The sequence below is a fragment of the Gopherus flavomarginatus genome, chromosome 9 (genome assembly GCF_025201925.1).
Source record: "Gopherus flavomarginatus isolate rGopFla2 chromosome 9, rGopFla2.mat.asm, whole genome shotgun sequence".
Taxonomy (NCBI): Eukaryota; Metazoa; Chordata; order Testudines; family Testudinidae; genus Gopherus; species Gopherus flavomarginatus.
In genome coordinates this window covers 92,151,981-92,172,698 of record NC_066625.1, presented here as the reverse complement: position 1 = coordinate 92,172,698, position 20,718 = coordinate 92,151,981, and the positions used below count along the sequence as shown (strand labels likewise).

The 20,718-nt window shown below is 66.4% G+C and overlaps 1 protein-coding gene across 2 annotated transcripts in view; it reads left to right on the top strand.

Annotated features, from left to right (window-relative positions):
- Positions 1-305: 305 nt before the first annotated feature.
- Positions 306-20,718, top strand: part of FES (FES proto-oncogene, tyrosine kinase) — a 46,678-nt gene continuing 26,265 nt past the window's right edge. Inside the window, exons 1-8 of one of the 2 annotated variants that reach the window (XM_050967222.1) lie at positions 306-460; positions 5,070-5,319; positions 7,825-7,998; positions 10,143-10,239; positions 12,166-12,349; positions 17,439-17,576; positions 19,165-19,284; positions 19,555-19,677. In XM_050967222.1, the coding sequence (XP_050823179.1) occupies positions 5,095-5,319; positions 7,825-7,998; positions 10,143-10,239; positions 12,166-12,349; positions 17,439-17,576; positions 19,165-19,284; positions 19,555-19,677 (1,061 nt within the window). In that variant the 5' untranslated portion in view covers positions 306-460; positions 5,070-5,094. Of the gene's footprint in view, positions 461-5,039; positions 5,320-7,824; positions 7,999-10,142; positions 10,240-12,165; positions 12,350-17,438; positions 17,577-19,164; positions 19,285-19,554; positions 19,678-20,718 lie in introns of both variants that reach the window. The other variant, XM_050967220.1, reaches the window with a different exon arrangement.

Here is a 20,718-nt window from a genome sequence, read left to right as displayed (position 1 = left end):
GGGGGCATTGGGGCACAGTGCACCCTGCCCCCCCCCACCACCCCAGGGCTGTGGGGCCCAGCAGGATTCCCTGGAGCACCAAGGAACTCCTGTCTCTTCCTTCAGCTCAGAGCAGCCTCCCCCAGGCACCCCCCAGTGAAGGGATGGGGGGGTCAGTGCCATTCCCCCGGAGCAGGCGGGGCATTGGCAGGTCTTGGTGGGGCCCAGGGTGCATCCTGGCCCCCCGGCTCATTATTCTCTGCAGGGGGCTGACCGCGCAGCCAGGCGCTGGCGGGGTGGGAGGGGGGCAGGAAGCGTGGGAAGTCTTGCAATGGTTTGCTGGTCAGTGCAGCGTTTCCTGTTCCTCTTTCTCAGCTGGGGTTGTGCAGTGTCCAGGCTAGTGACAGGCTGCCAGGGAGCCCAGCGCCACGAGGGATTCACTGGGACTCCCCTGCTTCCCGGGAGCTGGGGCTGCAGACACGTGAGTCAGCGCCGGGGGGTGTGTGCCCTTTCTCACAGCCTTGTCGCGGGCTAAGGGGGCATGTAGCACCCAGCCCCAGCCCCTCCTGTCACCGCCTGCCCCGGGAGAAGGGCTCAGTGCTGGGAGAACTGGCTTTGGCGCCTCCTGAGCACTCAGTTCAGAGGGGGCAGCGCTGGGGACACGACTCCCTCCCGGCCAGCTCCAGCTGTAGAGGGTCAGACTGAGTTTCCCTTTCTGCCTGGCTCTGCACCCCAGCCCGGGCTCTGCAGAAACCTCTGGTCTCCCCTCCCCAGCAGCCCCAGCAGCTCCGGCCCCTCTCCTCAGGGCCCTATGCCAGCAGGGGACTGTGGCAGAGATGCCAGGGGAGAGCTGGGGGCTCACTGCCCCATGGTGCCTTAGAGACAGGGCCCCTCAGCGCCGTACAGAGGGGCTGCCCCCACCCCCAGTGCCCTATAGACAGGGCCCCTCAGCGCCGTACAGATGGGCTGCCCCCCACCCCCACTGCCCTATAGACAGGGCCCCTCAGCGCCATACAGAGGGGCTGCCCCACCACCCCCAGTGCCCTAAAGACAAGGCCCCTCAGCGCCGTACAGAGGGGCTGCCCCCACCCCCAGTGCCCTATAGATAGGGCCCCTCAGCGCCATACAGAGGGGCTGCCCCCACCCCCAGTGCCCTATAGACAGGGCCCCTCAGCGCCGTACAGATGGGCTGCCCCCCACCCCCACTGCCCTATAGACAGGGCCCCTCAGCGTCATACAGAGGGGCTGCCCCACCACCCCCAGTGCCCTAAAGACAAGGCCCCTCAGCGCCGTACAGAGGGGCTGCCCCCACCCCCAGTGCCCTATAGACAGGGCCCCTCAGCGCCGTACAGAGGGGCTGCCCCCCAACCCCACTGCCCTATAGACAGGGCCCCTCAGCGCCGTACAGAGGGGCTGCCCCCACCCCCAGTGCCCTATAGACAGGGCCCCTCAGCGCCGTACAGATGGGCTGCCCCCCACTCCCACTGCCCTATAGACAGGGCCCCTCAGCGCCGTACAGAGGGGCTGCCCCCCAACCCCAGTGCCCTATAGACAGGGCCCCTCAGCGCCCTACAGAGGGGCTGCCCCCCACCCCCAGTGCCCTATAGACAGGGCCCCTCAGCGCCATACAGAGGGGCTGCCCCCCACCCCCAGTGCCCTATAGACAGGGCCCCTCAGCACCGTACAGAGGGGCTGCCCCCCAACCCCACTGCCCTATAGACAGGGCCCCTCAGCGCTGTACAGAGGGGCTGCCCCCCACTCCCACTGCCCTATAGACAGGGCCCCTCAGCGCCATACAGAGGGGCTGCCCCCCAACCCCACTGCCCTATAGACAGAGCCCCTCAGCACCGTGCAGAGGGGCTGCCCCCACCCCCAGTGCCCTATAGACAGGGCCCCTCAGCGCCATACAGAGGGGCTGCCCCCCAACCCCACTGCCCTATAGACAGGGCCCCTCAGCACCGTACAGAGGGGCTGCCCCTTGACCCAATGGCGAATGTCCATGCAGCACCATCTGACTGGGCTGGGCTGGGCTGGGCCTCAGGTTGCCCCGGGGGCTGGATTGCCAGTGCTTCTTCCTTGGCAGTTTCTGCCCACCCACATTCTCACCCCTTGGGCTGTGTCTGTGCTCACCTGTTACTCACTGGTGAGCTGCTCTCTCCTCTCAGCCCCCGGGGGCAGGTCTTGCCCCCCAGAGCTTCAGCCAGCTTGAGCCCCCTGGGCTCCCGGCCCTTCATCACAGCCTCCAAGAACCATAGAATATCAGGGTTGGAAGGGACCTCAGGAGGTATCTAGTCCAACCCCCTGCTCAGAGCAGGACCAATCCCCAGCTAAATCATCCCAGCCAGAGCTTTGTCAAACCGGGCCTTACAAACCTCCAAGGAAGGAGATTCCACCACCTCCCTAGGGAACCCATTCCAGTGCTTCACCACCCTCCTAGGGAAAAAGCTTTTCCTAATGTCCAACCTAAACCTCCCCCACTGCAACTTGAGACCATTGCTCCTTGTTCTGTCATCTGCCACCACTGAGAACAGTCTAGATCCATCCTCTTTAGAACCCCCTTTCAGGTAGTTGAAAGCAGCTATCAAATCCCCCCTCACTCTTCTCTTTTGCAGACTAAACAATCCCAGTTCCCTCAGCCTCTCCTCATAAGTCATGTGCTCCAGCCCCCTGATCATTTTCGTTGCCCTGTGCTGGACTCTCTCCAATTTGTCCACACCCCTTCTGTAGTGTGGTGCCCAAAACTGGACACAATACTCCAGGTGTGGCCTCACCACTGCTGAATAGAGGGGAATAATCACTTCCCTCAATGCTCCTACTAATACAGCCCAATATGCCATTAACCTTCTTGGCAACAAGGGCACACTGCTGACTCACATCCAGCTTCTCTTCCACTGTAACCCCAGGTCCTTTTCTGCAGAACTGCTGCCTAACCACTTGGTCCCTAGTCTGTAGCAGTGCATGGGATTCTTCCATCCTAAGTGCAGGACTCTGCACTTGTCCTTGTTGAACCTCCTCAGATTTCTTTTGGCCCAGTCCTCTAATTTGTCTAGGTTACTCTGGATCCCTATCCCTACCTTCCAACGTATCTACCTCTCCCCCCAAACTTAGTGTCATCGGCAAACTTGCGGAGGCACAGCACACCTTGCCCCCATGCTGTCCCCAGCTTATCCTGCTCTGAGGCTGTGGGGCTCAGCCCAAACCTACAGTATTCCCTGGAGAGCCAAGGACTGCAGCCATTTGCCCCCCTCTGAGGCTGGGCTGGGTGCCTCCCTCTCCAGTGTATCCAGACGCTTGGGCTGGAGCCTCCTTGCCCCAGACTCTGGCGGCTTGGGGGAGGGAAGCATCCCCCCATGCACTGCGTGGGGCTCCCTTGCTCGCTCTGGGGCTCAACAAGTAGCAGCAAAACCAGAATCTATTTCTGACCCAGCACTTCCTCTCTCTGTGACCTCGGAACAGCCCTGCCCGGAGAGCTGCTCCCAGCCCAGGCGCTCACACCCTTCACCCGATTTGAATCCATTTTGCAAATCAGATTTTGTGGGGCTGTGTCCAAGTGTTACTACTGTCCAGCCGGTCACGTCCCACTGGAACCCACGACCCAGGGTGGTCACGTAGCCACATACTGCATGGCTAGATCACCTGATGGGGGCTGTGCCCCAAATCCCCTCACTGCCAGGGCTGCTCATCCAGATTCCTCCTGGGGTCTGTGCCCTAACCCCCTGCCCCCAGGGCTGCACAGCCAGGTGTTGGGCACCAGTCCACGGGGGACTTTGCGGAACTATTCAGACCCTCCCAAAAACCAATGGGGGAAAGGCGAGCCTGGAAAATGCAAAGGGGACCTGACCACAGTTAAATGAGCTGAGGAAGCTGCAGCAGGCATGGGGACAGGGCGCAGGGCAGTGGCTCAGGGGCCCGGCGTACAGTTCACACAGCACCGGGGGAAGGGGCAGCGGGCGTGGGGACAGGGCACAAGGCAGTGGCTCAGGGGCCTGGTGTACAGTTCACACAGCGCCGGGGAAAGGGGCAGTGGGCGTGGGGACGGGGCGCAGGGCAGTGGCTCAGGGGCCTGGCGTACAGTTCACACAGCACCGGGGGAAGGGGCAGCGGGCGTGGGGACAGGGCACAAGGCAGTGGCTCAGGGGCCTGGTGTACAGTTCACACAGCGCCGGGGAAAGGGGCAGCGGGTGTGGGGTCGGGGCGCAGGGCAGTGGCTCAGGGGCCTGGTGTACAGTTCACACAGCGCCAGGGGAAGGGGCAGCGGGTGTGGGGTCGGGGCGCAGGGCAGTGGCTCAGGGGCCTGGTGTACAGTTCACACAGCACCGGGGGAAGGGGCAGCGGGCGTGGGGACAGGGCACAAGGCAGTGGCTCAGGGGCCTGGTGTACAGTTCACACAGCGCCGGGGAAAGGGGCAGCGGGCGTGGGGACGGGGCGCAGGGCAGTGGCTCAGGGGCCTGGCGTACAGTTCACACAGCGCCGGGGGAAGGGGCAGCGGGTGTGGGGTCGGGGCACAGGGCAGTGGCTCAGGGGCCTGGTGTACAGTTCACACAGCGCCAGGGGAAGGGGCAGCGGGTGTGGGGTCGGGGCGCAGGGCAGTGGCTCAGGGGCCTGGTGTACAGTTCACACAGCGCCAGGGGAAGGGGCAGCGGGCGTGGGGACGGGGCGCAGGGCAGTGGCTCAGCGGCCTGGCGTACGGTTCACACTGCGCCGGGGGACGGGGCAGCGGGTGTGGGGTCGGGGCGCAGGGCAGTGGCTCAGGGGCCTGGTGTACAGTTCACACAGCGCCAGGGGAAGGGGCAGCGGGCATGGGGACGGGGCGCAGGGCAGTGGCTCAGCGGCCTGGTGTACAGTTCACACAGTGCTGGGGGAAGGGGCAGCGGGCGTGGGGATGGGGCGCAGGGCAGCGGCTCAGGGGCCTGGCGTACAGTTCACACAGCACCGGGGGAAGGGGCAGCGAGTGTGGGGTCGGGGCGCAGGGCAGTGGCTCAGGGGCCTGGCGTACGGTTCACACAGTGCCGGGGGAAGGGGCGTTTTCTGGTTACTGTTTTACTCATGGCCTCCAACAGCTTCGCCCCTACCTGCGGTCTCTCAGGCAGGAGCTGGCTCTCGGCGGCCAGTGCCATGGGCTTTGGAACGGAGCTGTGCGGCCCCCAGGCACACAGCGCCCTGCTGCAGCTGCAGGACTCTGAGCTGCGCCTCCTGGAGCTGATGAAGAAGTGGATGGTGCAGCGAGCCAAGAGCGACAGGGAGTATGCGGCCCTGCTGCACAACGCGTTCTGCCAGCTGGAGAAGCAGGAGTGTTTTGGGCAGCCCCCACCAGGAGACTACAAAAGCCAGATCAGCAAGGTAGGAAGCCTGCCCCAGGCTGGGTCAGGTCTGTATGCCCAGACCCTGCAGCCATCCAGCCCCTGACCCCTGGGCAGCAGAATGCCAGGTGTTGCAGCCTCAGTTAGACATGAGAGGGACTGGGGCCAGCCCCGTCTCCAGCCGAATGTGTCCCCTGGAGAACAGCAGCCCATCAGCACCTGTTCCCAGCTCGGGTCCCTTTGCAGCAGTGTGCTGTGCAGTCCGGGTCACTGGCACACTGCAGGCACGGCCTGGCAAGCTGGGGGAGCTGGCACGCTGCAAGCACAGCCTGGCAAGCCGAGCTGGAGGAGGCAAAGGGGCCGGGGGAGCTGGCACGCTGCGGGCACGGCCTGGCGAGCCGAGCTGGAGGAGGCAAAGGGGCCGGGGGAGCTGCCACGCTGCGGGCACGGCCTGGCGAGCCGAGCTGGAGGAGGCAAAGGGGCCGGGGGAGCTGCCACGCTGCGGGCACGGCCTGGCGAGCCGAGCTGGAGGAGGCAAAGGGGCCGAGGGAGCTGGCACGCTGCGGGCACGGCCTGGCGAGCTGAGCTGGAGGAGGCAAAGGGGCCGAGGGAGCTGGCACGCTGCGGGCACGGCCTGGCGAGCCGAGCTGGAGGAGGCAAAGGGGCCGGGGGAGCTGGCACGCTGCGGGCAAGGCCTGGCGAGCCGAGCTGGAGGAGGCAAAGGGGTCGGGGGAGCTGGCACGCTGTGGGCTGTGGCTCGTGCTGGCTCCAAAGACCCCAACAGAAACCCCTTTGCGCCTCCCTATTCCTGGGGTGGGTGTCAGCAGAGAGGGGCCCCGGCTGTGGAAGGGTTCAGAAGGCAGCCAGTGCACCCTGGGCCCTGAGTACTGTGAGGCCATCGCAGGACCCTGGGTCCCGTCCCCGTGCTCGGTTCTGGTTGCCCTGGGCCCCAGGGGGAAGGTGCTGGCTGGAGCTCTGAGGGGTCTAGCTAATGCTGTGGGCCAGACTCAGGAAGTGCAAAGGCAGGTGAAAGCCTCCCCGGGCTTTACTCTGAGCCAGGCCAGGCTGGGCCTGCAGAGGTGCTGCTGATTGAGGTGGGCCTGGAGCCATCCCTGAGTGCCCTTGGGCGCAGCACAGCAGGTACCTGCAGCACTGCTGTGACGCTTCCCGCCAGTACCCAGAGCTGTGGGCACCTCGTTCCCCTCTGCTCTCAGCTCCTTGACCCCCTGCTCCAGCTCCAGCCCAACAACACTCTCACTTTCCAGGCTAGCACCAGCCCCCAGCCCTAGGACAAGCCTCAGAGCCGGGTCAGCTGACAGGCTGTGGGCTACCACTGGCAGTGCTTGGGCTGAGGTTGGAGAGCAGGGGTTGGAGCCCCCCCATTTCAAAGTCCACACTCCAGCCATTTACACTGCGATTTCATAGTCTGGCAGCCCACGCCGCACGAGAGTCAGCTGGCCCAGGCCCAGGCAGGCGCGGCCGTGCCATGGGGACCCTCCTAGGACACCCAGCTCCTTTGGTCCCAAAGGCAGAGCCCCTGGCCTAGCTGTTACCACGCAGACCCCGGCGCTTTGCCAGAGACGGCAAGCAGACGGTTGTTTAACAGACTCGAAGGAGAACGAGCAGGAATAGAGGGAACAAAGGGCTCCGGGTCAAATCTGAACTCACATCCAGAGCTCAGGCTTAGCTAATCAACCCATGTCATGGCACCAGCGAAGACGCTCTCCCAGGACCCTTCCATCGCGTGACAGCCAGGCTGGGCTGTGAGCGTCTGCTCTTGGGCAGCCCGCTGTCGGCCTGCAGCCTCTGTGGAAGGATCCAGGTGTTGTCTGAGTCTACAGGCAGCATCCAAAAGTTCACTGGCTGCACTTGCCACCCGGCTAGCCCCTGCCGCTTGGGTTTCCCGGCCGGGGCGGGTCTGCCCTGGAGACTTTACCCTCACTTGATTAGTCCTGTGCTCAGACTAAATGGGCGCCCCTGTGGCCCCTGAAGGGCTCAGGACACATGTATGCAGACAGACAGACACAGATGGACCGACAGCTCAGCCCCAGGCCCAGGGCACATCACTCTCAGGAGAGCTCCGAAGCTCCTGCTGTGGTAGCCGCACTGCAGTTTCGCAAGGAGGGTGGCCAGTGGGAGCCAGGCGTTCAGTAGAGACCTCATGGGACACTGGGGTGACCCAGTATGTACCTGCTGCCCCAGGGGCTCACTTACCCCCTGGGCACTTCTGTGCCCTCTGCCAGCTGGCACCAAGAGGGCCTGGGTCAGAGATCTCAGTCACCCCCGGATCCCAGCGGGGCCCCCGGAGTCTACTCAGGCTCCCCCATTGCCCTCCCCTGGGCTCCCTCATATTCTGCCGCACAAGCTCCTCTGCCTGCACGTTACAGCCTCCCGCCCACACTCCCAGTCCCCCATAGCTCCCTCTTTTTCTTCCAGCCCCCCTGTGCTTCCAGGCCCCCTCATTCCCCCTGAGCTTCCGCGTGTTTCCAGCCCCCCAAGCTCCCCCATGCTGCTGGCCCCCCTGAGCTCTCCCCTCTCCTGGCAGTCCTGGTGGGTGCTGGCGAGCCAGACGGAGGTGCTGAGCCAGATCCTGCGGCGCCATGCAGAGGACCTGGCCGCTGGGCCCCTGAACAAGCTGAGCCTGCTGATCCGCGACAAGCAGCAGCTCCGCAAAGCCTACAGCGAGCAGTGGCAGCAGCTGAACCAGGACTACGTCAGGGTAGGAAGGGCCCCATGCCCCCACCAGCAGGGCCCCCAGCGACCCCCACAACCCCAGGGCACCCGGCCAGCCCCACAGGAGCTGGGGGCAGTGTGGAGTGGCAGGTGGGAGGCCCTCTCTGCCATGGGGTTGGGTGTTTCCTCGCCTGGGAGATGCCTTCTTCCCTGGGGCAACTGCAGCCTGACACCCTCATTCCCAGGCTGCCCGCTGAACCAGGCGTGGGACAGTCTGAAGGGAGCGAGGTGCCTCTGGCTCCGGCCACCTCTCTGCCAGCTCTACCCCCCTCGGCCTCCCCTCAGCTCTGTCTGCCCGTCCCCCGGCCTCCCCTGGGCTCTGCCTGCCCCCCCGGCCTCCCCTGGGCTCTGCCTGCCTGTCCCCCGGCCTCCTCTGGGCTCTGCCTGCCCCCCCCCCGGCCTCCCCTGGGCTCTGCCTGCCCCCCCGGCCTCCCCTGGGCTCTGCCTGCCCCCCCCGGCCTCCTCTGGGCTCTGCCTGCCCCCCCCCCCGGCCTCCTCTGGGCTCTGCCTGCCCCCCCCCCCCAGCCTCCCCTGGGCTCTGCCTGCGCCTGGACAGCCTCCTCCCAGCTCTGGCCACCCCCTCATGGCCTCCCCCCAGCTCTGCCTGCTCCCCTGGCTCTGCCCACCGCCCCGGCCTCCCATGGGCTCTGCCCCCCGCCCAGCCTCCCTTGGGCTCTGCCCGCCCCTGGATGGCCTCCTCCCAGCTCTGGCCACCCCCCCATGGCCTCCCCCCAGCTCTGCCTGCTCCCATGGGCTCTGCCCACTGCCCCGGCCTCCCATGGGCTCTGCCCGCCCCCCCAGGCCTCCCATGGGCTCTGCCTCCCCCCAGCCTCCCTTGGGCTCTGCCCGCCCCTGGACGGCCTCCTCCCAGCTCTGGCCACCCCCCATGGCCTCCCCCCAGCTCTGCCTGCTCCCCTGGCTCTGCCCACCGCCCCGGCCTCCCATGGGCTCTGCCCCCCGCCCAGCCTCCCTTGGGCTCTGCCCGCCCCACCGGCCTCCCCCCAGCTCTGCCGCCCCCCCCCTAGCCTCCCCTGGGCTATGCCTGCCCCCCCTGGCTCTGCCCACCACCCCGGCCTCCATCCAGCTCTGCTCACCCCCCCCACGGCCTCCGCTGGGCTCTGCCCGTCCCCCTGGCCTTCCCCTCGCTCTGCCCGTCCCCCCACGGCCTCTCCTCGGCTCTGCCGGCCCCCCCCCGAGCTCTGCCCACCCCCCCATGGCCTCCCCCAGGCTTTGCCCATCCCCCCGGCCTTCCCTAGCTCTGCCCACCCCCCCAGCCTCTCCTGGGCTCTGCCTGCCCCCCCTAGATCTGCCTGCCCCCTCATAGCCTCCCCCCAGCTCTGCCCACCCCCAAGCCCTCCCCTGGGCTCTGCCCACCCCCTCAGCCTCCCCACAGGAGTGCCTGCCCCCCATGGCTCTTACCGTCCCCCTCGGCCTCCCCCCAGCTGTGGCCGCCCCCCCACAGCCTCCCCTGGGCTCTGCCTGCCCCCCAGCTCTGCCTCCCCATGGCCTCCCCCCAGCTCTGCTGGCCCGCCTCAGCTCTGCCTGCCCCCCCATGGCCTCCCCCAGCTCTGCCCGCCCCCACCATGGCTCTGTTCACCCTCCACTATCTCCCCGGGCTCTGCCCACCCCCTATGACATCCCCTGGGCTCTGCCTGTCCCCCCGGCTCTGCCCCCACAATGGCCTCCCCCAGCTCTGCCCGCCCCCATAATGGCTCTGTTCGCCCCCCCACTGTCTCCCCTGGGCTCTGCCTGACCCCCCATGCCCTCCTCCAGCTCTGCCCACCCCCCACTATGTCCACCGGCCTCTGGCCACCCCCTACAGCCTCCCTGGCTCTGCCTGCCCCCCCCTTGTGGACTTCCATGACTCTGCCTGCCCCCCGCATAGCTTCCCTAAGGCTCTGCCTGCCTCCACCCCCACTATCTCCACCGGCTTCCCCTGGATCTGCCTCCCCTCCATGGCCTCCCCCAGCTCTGCCCATCCCCCACATTGCCCTGGCCTCTGCCCAACCCCCCAATAACCCTCTGGTCTCTGTCCTGCCCCCCAGGCACCTCCCTTGGGGCTCTGCCCAGCCCCTGCAGTGAGGCATATGAGGTTATGCCCCTCACACCAAGCGCTTGTGTCATTCACAGACAAGCCAGCAAGAGCTGGAGAAGCTGAAGTCGCAGTACCGGAGCCTGGCCCGGGACAGTGCCCAGGCCAAGCGCAAGTTTCAGGAGGCCAGCAAAGGTGGGTGCCCTGCCCCACATCTGCCCCACACTGCTCCCAGCCTGAGCTGGGGTGAGTGGCACTGGGGGGGCACCGAGCATGCTCAGGATGCCAGCAATGGGGCTGCTCTGCCAGAGGCCAGGCCTGACCCCCAAGCTCCCTGTAGCCCCGCCACCCCCTAGCTCTGGCTGCCAGCAAGGCCCTTCTGTCGCAGAGTCCCCGGGTGATGCTCTGGAACTGCCCCCTACGCAGCCAGCCTGGACCCTGCAGGAGCCTCCTCTCTGTGAGCAGAGTATCAGAGGGGTAGCCGTGTTAGTCTGGATCTGTAAAACAGCAAAGAGTCCTGTGGCCCCTTCTAGACTAACAGACGTATTGGAGCATGAGCTTTCATGGTGAATGCACCCGACGAATGCACCCGACGAAGTGGGGATTCACCCACGAAAGCTCATGCTCCAATACGTCTGTTAGTCTAGAAGGGGCCACAGGACTCTCTGGGAGCAGACTGGCTCCAGGGCAAGAAGCTCCCATGGCTTCACCTCCTGGGTCTCTCCGTGGAGCATTCAGCATCCTCTGCCCCTCCGTGCACTTCCCACAGCGAGTCCACCCCGGTGGGGTCCTGGGGCAGCCACAGGGTGCTGCACCCCCACTTTGCAGTCAGACGTGACTCTCAGCCAGCGTAAAATGGAAGGTTTATTCGTCGACAGGAACACAGCATAGGGCAGAGCTCGTTAGCACTGAAATCAGTGACTTTCAGCCAAGCCCATCTTGGGGGAGGAAAGCTCCCTGCACCCCAAGCCAGCTGACTGACACTTCCAGCTGCCTGGCCCCTGCCCTGCCCGTTTCTCCTCCTCTGGCCTTTGTCTCTCCCGGGCCAGAGGCACCTGGTCGCATCCCCCTCCTGGGTCTCAGGTTACCAAGGGGCGGGCACAGCATCCCTGCAGGCAGCTGGAGCGACCCCCACAAAGGTCACACACATATTCCCACCACCTAGACACTGGTGCAATACACAGGGAAACTGAGGTGCACACGGCATTCATGCAAAACAGTAAGACTCACATTCACCATAACAAGGGAGAATCCCACTTCCTCACACCTTCCCAACCCTACCTGGTGTGCTGGTCCGTGACCCCGCACTGGCCAGTCCCCTGGGCTCATAACAAGGGAGAATTCCACTTCCTCACACCTTCCCAACCCTGCCTGGTGTGCTGGTCCGTGACCCCGCTGGCCAGTCCCCTGGGCTGCGCTCCCTAGAGTAGCCAACTTTCTAATTACACAAAACCAAACACCCCTGCCCTGCCCCTGCCCCTGCCCCGCCCCTTCTCCGAGGCCCCACCCCCCTTGCTCCATTTCCCCCCCCCCGCCCCTCTGTTGCACACTCTCCCCAAACCTCACTCGCTTTCACCGGGCTGGGGAAGGGGGGGAGTGAAGGCTCCGGCTGGGGGTGAGGCCGGGAATGAGGAGTTTGGGATGTAGAAGGGGACTCCACGCTGGTCCGGGGGTTGAGGTGCCTCAAGGCACATGGGCGGCCAGGCAGTTCAGCACGGTGCATGCTGCCTTTGCACCTGCAGGCACCACCCCTTGCAGCTCCCATTGGTCGCAGTTCCCGGCCAATGGGAGCTGTGGAGCCGGCGCTCAGGGCAGAGGCAGCGCACAGAGCCTCCCAGGCCCTGATTGCCCCAGCACGTAGGGACCGCAGGGACCTGGCGGCTGCTTCCAGGAGCCATGCGGAACTAGAGCAGGCAGGGAGCCTGCCTTAGACTCGAGCCCCTGCCGGGCCGCAGATCGGACTTTTAACGGCCTGACGGCCAGGGTCCCTTTTCGACCGGGAGTTCCAGTCAAAAACTGGACACCTGGCTACAGTAGCACACCCTTCCCGCCAGCAGGGCCGCAGGGAATTGGGTTGGGGGGCCTCTCCCAGGACTTCCCCAGCTGCCGCTCTCCCCCCAGACAAGGACCGGGACAAGGCCAAGGACAAGTATGTGCGGAACCAGTGGAAGCTCTACGCCCTGCACAACCAGTACGTGCTGGCCATCAAGGCCGCCGAGCTGCACCGTACGTTGTACTTCCAGCAGGCGCTGCCCGCCCTGCACCGCTCCCTGCATGGCCTGCACCAGGAGATGGCACTCGTTCTGTAAGAGCTCCGGGCATCCCCAACCCCCACGCCGGGATTCCTCCCCCCCCGCTGGCATCCCCACCCCCGCTGCTGGTATCCCCACCCCCGCCGCTGGCATTCCCACCCCCCTGCCGGCATACCCAGCCCTGCCGCCAGCATATCCCCGCCCCTGCCGGGATACCCAGCTCTGCCGCCGGCATCCCCACCCCCCAGTGAGGAGCTGCCAAAATATTAACAACCAGTTCCCTCCTCCTCACCCCATGAGGGGGTCATGCCCCACCCCCACCCCCCCCAGGATTCCTGCCCCATCTAACCCCCCACGTTCCTTGACAGCCCCCCCCGGGACCCCTGCCCATTCACCCCCCTTCCCTGTCCCCTGACTGCCCCCTGCCACCCCATCCAAACCCTCCTCTCATTCCTGATGGCCCCCCTGGGACCCCTGCCTCATCCAACCACCCCTTCTCTCTGTCCCCTGACTGCCCCTGGAATCCCTACCCCTGACTGCCCCCCATCGCCCCATCCAATCCCTGCTCCTTCCTGAATGCCCCCCCCCAGGACCCTTGCCCTCATTCAATCCCCCTGTTCCCTGCCCTCTGACCGCCCGGACACTAATCCACACCCCCAACTCCCCTGCCCTCTATCTAACACCCCCTCCCTGCTCCCTGCCCCCTTACCGTGCTGCCTGGAGGTGGGGGCTGGGCCGGGGCCACAGGCCGGAGCCGTTCAGCCGGGGCCAGGCTGAGCCGCTCGGCTGGGACTGGGGTTGAGACCGGAGCCGCTCGGGCAGAGCCGGGGAGCTCGGCCGGGATGGAGCAGGGCCTCCCGCCTGGCCAGGACCAGGGGCCGGGCCAGAGCCGCACCGCCCGGCTGGCTGAGGTTGGGGCCGGGCTGGGCATGCCAGAGCCGTGCAGTGCTTGGAGCCCTCCTCGCGCCCCCGCCCCCCTGCCCAGCTCACCTGCAGGAAGCTGCTGCTGCCTTCTCATCCCTCCCAGGCTTCCCACCCGAACAGCTGATTCACGGGAAGCCAGGGAAGGGGAGGAGAAGCTGGGGACTGTTCAGGGGAGGAGGCAGAGGCGGAGTGAGGTGAGCTGGGGCCAGGGGAAGGGCAGGGAGCTGCTTGGGCTTTTGTTAAATTTAAAAGTCCTTTTTGAACCGGTTGTCCCTCGTGGGACAACCCGTTCTAAAAGGGTTTCTAAATTTAACAACCGGTTCCTGCGAACCGGTGGGAACCGGCTCCAGCTCACCACCCCCCACCCTCTGCCAGCTTCCCCACCCCCTCCCCCAGCCCCCCCAGCCCCCGCCCCCCCACTGGCATCCCCGCCACCGCCGCTGGCATCCCCAGCCCGAGCTGCCAACATACCCAGCCCACCTCACCAGCATCCCCACCCCTTCTGGCATCCCCACTCCCTCCCCCAGCTCCCCCAGCCCCCACCCCCGGCATTCCCACGCCCGCACCGGCATCCCCACCCCCCCACCGGCATCCACAGCCCCAGCTGTTAACATACCCAGCCCTGCTGCCGGCATCCCCACCCCCCCTGCTGGCATCCCCAGCCCCCGCCGCCAACATACCCAGCCCTGCCGCTGCATATCCACCCCCTCACCAGCATCCACTGCCCCAGCTGTTAACATACCCAGCCCTGCTGCCGGCATCCCCACCCCCCCTGCTGGCATCCCCAGCCCCCGCCGCCAACATACCCATCCCTGCCGCTGCATATCCACCCCCCCCCCGCCGGCATCCACAGCCCCAGCTGCCAACATACCCAGCCCTGCCGCCGCATATCCACCCCCCCACCGGCATCCACAGCCCCAGCTGTTAATATACCCAGCCCTGCTGCCGGCATCCCCACCCCCCCACCGGCATCCACAGCCCCAGCTGTTAACATACCCAGCCCTGCTGCCAGCATCCCCACCCCCCCCGCTGGCATCCCCAGCCCCCGCCGCCAACATACCCAGCCCTGCCGCTGCATATCCACCCCCCCCCCCCGCCGGCATCCACAGCCCCAGCTGTTAACATACCCAGCCCTGCCGCCGCATATCCACCCCCCCGCCGGCATCCACAGCCCCAGCTGTTAACATACCCAGCCCTGCTGCCGGCATCCCCACCCCCCCCGCCGGCATCCACAGCCCCAGCTGCCAACATACCCAGCCCTGCCGCCGCATATCCACCCCCTCAACCGGCATCCACAGCCCCAGCTGTTAACATACCCAGCCCGGCTGCCAGCATCCCCCCCCCCCCGCTGGCATCCCCAGCCCCCGCCGCCAACATACCCAGCCCTGCCACTGCATATCCAACCCCCCGCCGGCATCCACAGCCCCAGCTGTTAACATACCAGCCCTGCTGCCGGCATCCCCACCCCAGCTGCCAAAATACCCAACCCCCCCACACCAGCATCCCCACCCCTGCTGCCGGCATCCCCACCCCCCCCCCGCCGGCATCCACAGCCCCAGCTGTTAACATACCCAGCCCTGCCGCCACATATCCACCCCCTCGCCGGCATCCACGGCCTCAGCTGCCAACATACCCAGTCCTTCCACCGGCATATTCACCCCCTCACTGGCATCCACAGCCCCTGCTGTTAACATACCCAGCCCTGCCGCCGGCATATCCACCCCCCCGCCGGCATTCACAGCCCCAGCTGTTAACATACCCAGCCCTGCCGCCGGCATATCCACCCCCCCGCCGGCATCCACAGCCCCAGCTGTTAACATACCCAGCCCTGCCGCCGCATATCCACCCCCCCGCCGGCATCCACAGCCTCAGCTGTTAACATACCCAACCCCCGCACATCAGCATCCCCCCCCCGCTGCTGGCATCCCCACCCCCCGCTGGCATCCCCAGCCCCCGCCACCAACATCCCCAGCCCCGCTGCTGGCATCCCCAGCTCCCGCCACCTGGATACCCCCCCCATCACCAGCATCCCCAACCCCCACTGCCAGGATACCCACCCCTGCTGCTGGTATCCCCATCCCCCACCGCCAGCATCCCCAGCCCCCGCTCCCAACATACCCAGCCCCTGCCATCAGCATCCCCAGCCCCCACCACTGGGATTCCCCCTCCCCCCGCCACCAGCATCCCCATTCCCCGCTGCCAGGATACTCACCCCTGCTGCTAGTATATCCATCCCCCGCTGCTGGCATCCCCAACCCCCATCGCCGACATACCCAGCCCCCACCACCGGCATCCCCATCCCCTGCTACCGGGATATACACACCCCTGCTGCTGGCATGCCCATCCCCCACTGCTACAGCTGGCATACCCACCCCTGCTGCTGCAGCCGGCATACCCAGCCCCTCTACCACCACCGGCATCCCCATCTCCTGCTGCCGACATCCCCATCCCCCAACGATGGCAGCCCCAACCCCCACCACTAGGATACCCAGCCCCCATCACCAGCATCCCCAACCCCCAACGACGGCATCTCCAGCCCCCAACGACGGCATCCCCAACCCCCGCTGCCTACATCCCCAACCCCCGCTGCCTACATCCCCATCCGCTGCCTCCGGGATACCCAGCCCCCACCTCCGGCATCCCCAACCCCCGCTGTTGGGATACCCAGCCCCCACCGCCGGGATACCCAGCCCCCATCACCAGCATCCCCAACGACGGCATCTCCAACTCCCACCGCTGGCATCCCCAACCCCCGCCGTTGGGATACCCAGCCCCCACCACCGGGATACCCAGCCCCCACTGCCGGCATCCCCATCCCCCAACAATGGCATCCCCAGCCCCCACCACTGGCATCCCCAACCCCCACTGCCACTGCTGGCATACGCACCCCTGTCGCTGGCATGCCCAGCCCCTGCCGTTCACACCCCTGCCACTCCCACTCTCCCCCCAACGCCAACCCCCCACTCCATTCCGTAGGGGTCACTGAGCTGCCTTTCAAATCTGCCTTGGCTCGGGGGCTGGTGGGAGGGGCTGGGGCCCTGAGAGCTGAGCGCAAGGCAGCCGGGGGGCACACTGCTGCGTTTAGTCAACCCCCAGGTAGTGGCTGGGGGGGCACAAGTTAGGGGGGGCTTGTGGCGGTCCCTGAGCGATGGGGGCAGGGGCACAGGTGAGGGGGACTTGTAGGGGTGGGGCCCCTGGGTGATGGGGGGAGAGCTGCATGTGAAGGGGGGATTTTGGAGGTGATGTGGGTAGAGGGACTGGGGTCTCAGTCCCCAGAGATGTGGTCCCAGCTGAAGCGGGCTCCGGGGGGTGCCCCGTGGAGGGCAGGCAGGGCCCAGGAGGGTGCCCGGTGCAGGGTGGAGGGGGGTGGGCAGGGCCCAGGGAGGTGCCCGGTGCAGGGAGGAGGGGGCAGGCAGGGCCCAGAGGGGTGCCCGGTACAGGGCGGAGGGGAGTGGGCAGGGCCCAGGGAGGTGCCTGGTGCAGGGAGGAGGGGGTGGGCAGGGCCCAGGGGGGTGCCCGGTGCAGGGCAGAGGGGTGCCAAGTGCAGGGTGGAGGGGGCGAGCAGGGCCCAGAGAGGTGCCCGGTGCAGGGCGGAGGGGGCAGGCAGGGCCGGGAGGGGTGCCCGGTGAAGGGTGGAGGGGGCGGGCAGGGCCCGGAGGGGTGCCCGGTGCAGGGCGAAAGGGGCGGGCAGGGCCCGGAGGGGTGCCCGGTGCAGGGTGGAGGGGGCGAGCAGGGCCCAGAGAGGTGCCCGGTGCAGGGTGGAGGGGGCGGGCAGGGCCCAGAGGGGTGCCCGGTGCAGGGCAGAGGGGGCGAGCAGGGCCGGGAGGGGTGGCTGGGTGCAGGAAGCCCTGGTAAGATGCCGTTGTCCCTCGATATGTGTGGCAGGGATGCTGGCGTCGGCTCTGCAGCTGCGGTGCCAGGGGTGCAGGCAGAGTGCAGGGCACAGAGAGCACTACAGCTGCCAAGCGCCCACAAGCACGCTCAGTCCGTGAGCTCGCACTCCAGCTGCATTCAGTCGTGGGGGGATCGTGCGTGTTTCTGGGGCTGACAGGGTGAGACTTGGGGAGTCGGGTTCAGGACTCCGTGTGCAGGTGCCCCAGGGGGCTCACCCTCCCAGTAGGCACAGGCCACTGGGGGAGAGGGCTCCCAGGGCTGTCAGTGGCAGGCCTTGCTGGGGTCTTTGGCTGGGGTCCGAGCCCTGGTGCCTGTGCCCCGCAGGAAGGAGATTCTGCAGGAGTACGCCGAGGTCAGCAGCCTGGTTCAGGAGGACATGGGCTCCGTGCACCAGGAAATCGCCCACGCCATCCAGGCGATCGACCCCGCCACAGAATACGACAGCTTCCTCCAGCAGCAGAGGTACCGATCCTGTGGCCACCCCCCACCCCCTGCCCACAGGCTCGGAGCTACGCCCCACTTCTGAACAGCCACCTGGAGGAACCATTCCCAAGGGCCTCGCTCTGCCTTCTAGTGGGGCCCACAGCCTCCCTGCTTCCTGGGCTCCAGCCGCCTGCTTCCCCCTGTGAGTCCCATGGAGCAGAGTCTGGGGCGGTCTCTAGGGATCGAGGCAATCCCAAGCACTGCTACAGACTAGGGACCGAGTGACTAGGCAGCAGTTCTGCAGAAAAGGACCTGGGGTTACAGTGGATGAGAAGCTGGATATGAGTCAGCAGTGTGCCCTTGTTGCCAAGAAGGCCAAAGGCATTTTGGGCTGTATAAGTAGGGGCTTTGGCAGCGGATCGAGGGACGTGATCATTCCCCTCTATTCGACATTGGCAAGGCCTCATCTGGATACTGTGTCCACTTTTGGGGCCCACACTACAAGGAGGATGTGGAAAAATTGGAAAGAGTCCAGCGGAGGGCAACAAAAATGATTAGGGGGCTGGAGCACATGATTTATGAGGAGAGGCTGAGGGAACTGGGATTGTTTAGTCTGCAGAAGAGAAGAATGAGGGGAGATTTGATAGCTGCTTTCAGCTACCTGAAAGGGGGTTCCAAAGAGGATGGATCTAGACTGTTCTCAGTGGTGGCAGATGCCAGAACAAGGAGCAATGGTCTCAAGTTGCAGTGGGGGAGGTTTAGGTTGGACATTGAGAAAAGCTTTTTCACTAGGAGGGTGGTGAAGCACTGGAATGGGTTCCCTAGGGAGGTGGTGGAATCTCCTTCCTTAGAGGTTTTTAAGGTCAGGCTTGACAAAGCCCTGGCTGGGATGATTTAGCTGGGGATTGATCCTGCTTTGAGCAGGGGGTTGGACTAGATACCTCCTGAGGCCCCTTCCAACCCTGAAAGTCTGTGATTCTATGATTCATCCAGCCAGGAGTTGCAGGGCTCCTGGTGTGCTGGAAGGCCTCAGGACAGCACAGGGAAGCCAAGGTTGAAGCACCATCCATTCTGGCCATCCCAACACAATGCCCCAGCCAGGCTGCAGCAACTCCCATGGGGCTCTGGTGCTCCTGGGCTCCTTAGTGCCAGGGGAGAGCAGCCACTTCCCCAGAGCCCACCCTGTGCCCTGCCTGTCCCAGCTCAGGCCCCTGCTCTCGAGCTGGGCCCTCCCTGCTGCGGGGGGACCTCCTGCTGCTGGGGTAGTTTGGTAAGTCCTGGTCTCTCTGGGATTCTGCACCGCCGCGAGGTTGCTTTCAGCAAGTTCCAGCCCCAGCCCAGCCAGCCAGCCACACCCTCCCCTCATGGCCTGCGCTGCCCCCAAGAGCAAATGTAGCACATTTGCCCCGCTGGGCTGTACTGCAAAGTGGGGGGGAAACTGGCACACACTGGATTCGTAGACATGCTGGACAATTCCCCCTTTGTCAGAGCCCTGCCCCCCCGGGGATGGACACTGGCAGGGTAGGGCCCAGAAAGGAAGCAGGGATTCCCCGTTCCTGCCCCAGGCCTGTGTGCGCAGCCAGGCCAGAGGCTGGTTGCAGGTGTGCTCAGAGCACTGTCCCCCTAGGTGTGTGAGTGAGATCCCGCCCAGGGTGACCTTCGATGAGAGCCTGCTGGAGGAGAGCGAGAACCTGGAGGCCGACGAGCTGCAGCTGAATGAGCTGACAATAGAGAGTGTGCAGCACACGTGTGTACCGGGCGCGGGCGGGCACCGGGATGTGAGGGGCCTGGGAGGGCTGCAGCACTGGGCTCTGGGCAGCCACCAGCCAGCTCCCGAACCCCTGGGGGTGTCAGACCCGGCAGGGGACACCTGGGCCACCACCAGCCAGCTCCCAAACCCCGGGGGGTGTCAGGCCTGGCAGGGGATCCCTGGGCAGCCAACCTGCCGGCTCCCGAACCCCGGGGGGTGTCAGGCCCGGCAGGGGACCCCTGGGCTAGCTGGTGCTGTCTCTTGCAGCCTGACGGCCGTGGAGGAGGAACTAGCCATTGCCACGGAGGCCATGAGCAGCAAAGGGCAGCGTGTCCAGGACCTGCAGGCTGAGCTCCTGGGCGAGGAGCGGAGCGTGGGGCCCCGGGACCGGTGAGACGGGGGTCGAGGGGGAGCAGTGAGACAAGGGAGCTCCGGGCAGGGTGGGGTGAGCAGGGATGTCTGGGCGAGGCAGGTGGGGCAGGTGGGGAGCTACGGGCCGGGAGGGCAGGGATGTCTGGGCGAGGCAGGTGGGGCAGGTGGGGAGCTACGGGCCGGGAGGGCCGGGATTTCTGGGCAGGACAGGTGGTGGGCTCCAGGGCGGGCGGGGATCTCTGGGCGAGGCAGGTGGGGCAGGCGGGGAGCTACGGGCCGGGAGGGCAGGGATCTCTGGGCGGGGCAGGTGGGGCAGGCGGGGTGCTACGGGCCGGGAGGGCAGTGATGTCGGGCGAGGCAGGTGGGGCAGGTGGGGAGCTATGGGCCGGAAGGGCAGGGATGTCGGGTGAGGCAGGTGGGGCAGGTGGGGAGCTACAGGCCGGGAGGGCCGGGATTTCTGGGCAGGACAGGTGGTGGGCTCCAGGGCGGGCGGGGATCTCTGGGCGAGGCAGGTGGGGCAGGCGGGGAGCTACGGGCCGGGAGGGCAGGGATCTCTGGGCGGGGCAGGTGGGGCAGGCGGGGTGCTACGAGCCGGGAGGGCAGTGATGTCGGGCGAGGCAGGTGGGGCAGGTGGGGAGCTACGGGCCGGGAGGGCAGGGATCTCTGGGCGGGGCAGGTGGGGCAGGCGGGGTGCTACGGGCTGGGAGGGCAGGGATCTCTTGGCGGGGCAGGTGGGGCAGGCGGGGTGCTACGGGCCGGAAGGGCAGGGATGTCGGGTGAGGCAGGTGGGGCAGGTGGGGAGCTACGGGCCGGGAGGGCAGGGATGTCGGGTGAGGCAGGTGGGGAGCTACGGGCCGGGAGGGCAGGGATTTCTGGGCAGGACAGGTGGTGGGCTCCAGGGCGGGCGGGGATCTCTGGGTGAGGCAGGTGGGGCAGATGGGGAGCTACGGGCTGGGAGGGCAGGGATCTCTGGGTGGGGCAGGTGGGGCTGGTGGGGGGCTGCAGGGCGGGCGGGGGTCTCTGGGCAAGCCAGGTGGGGCTGGTGAGGGGCTCCAGGGC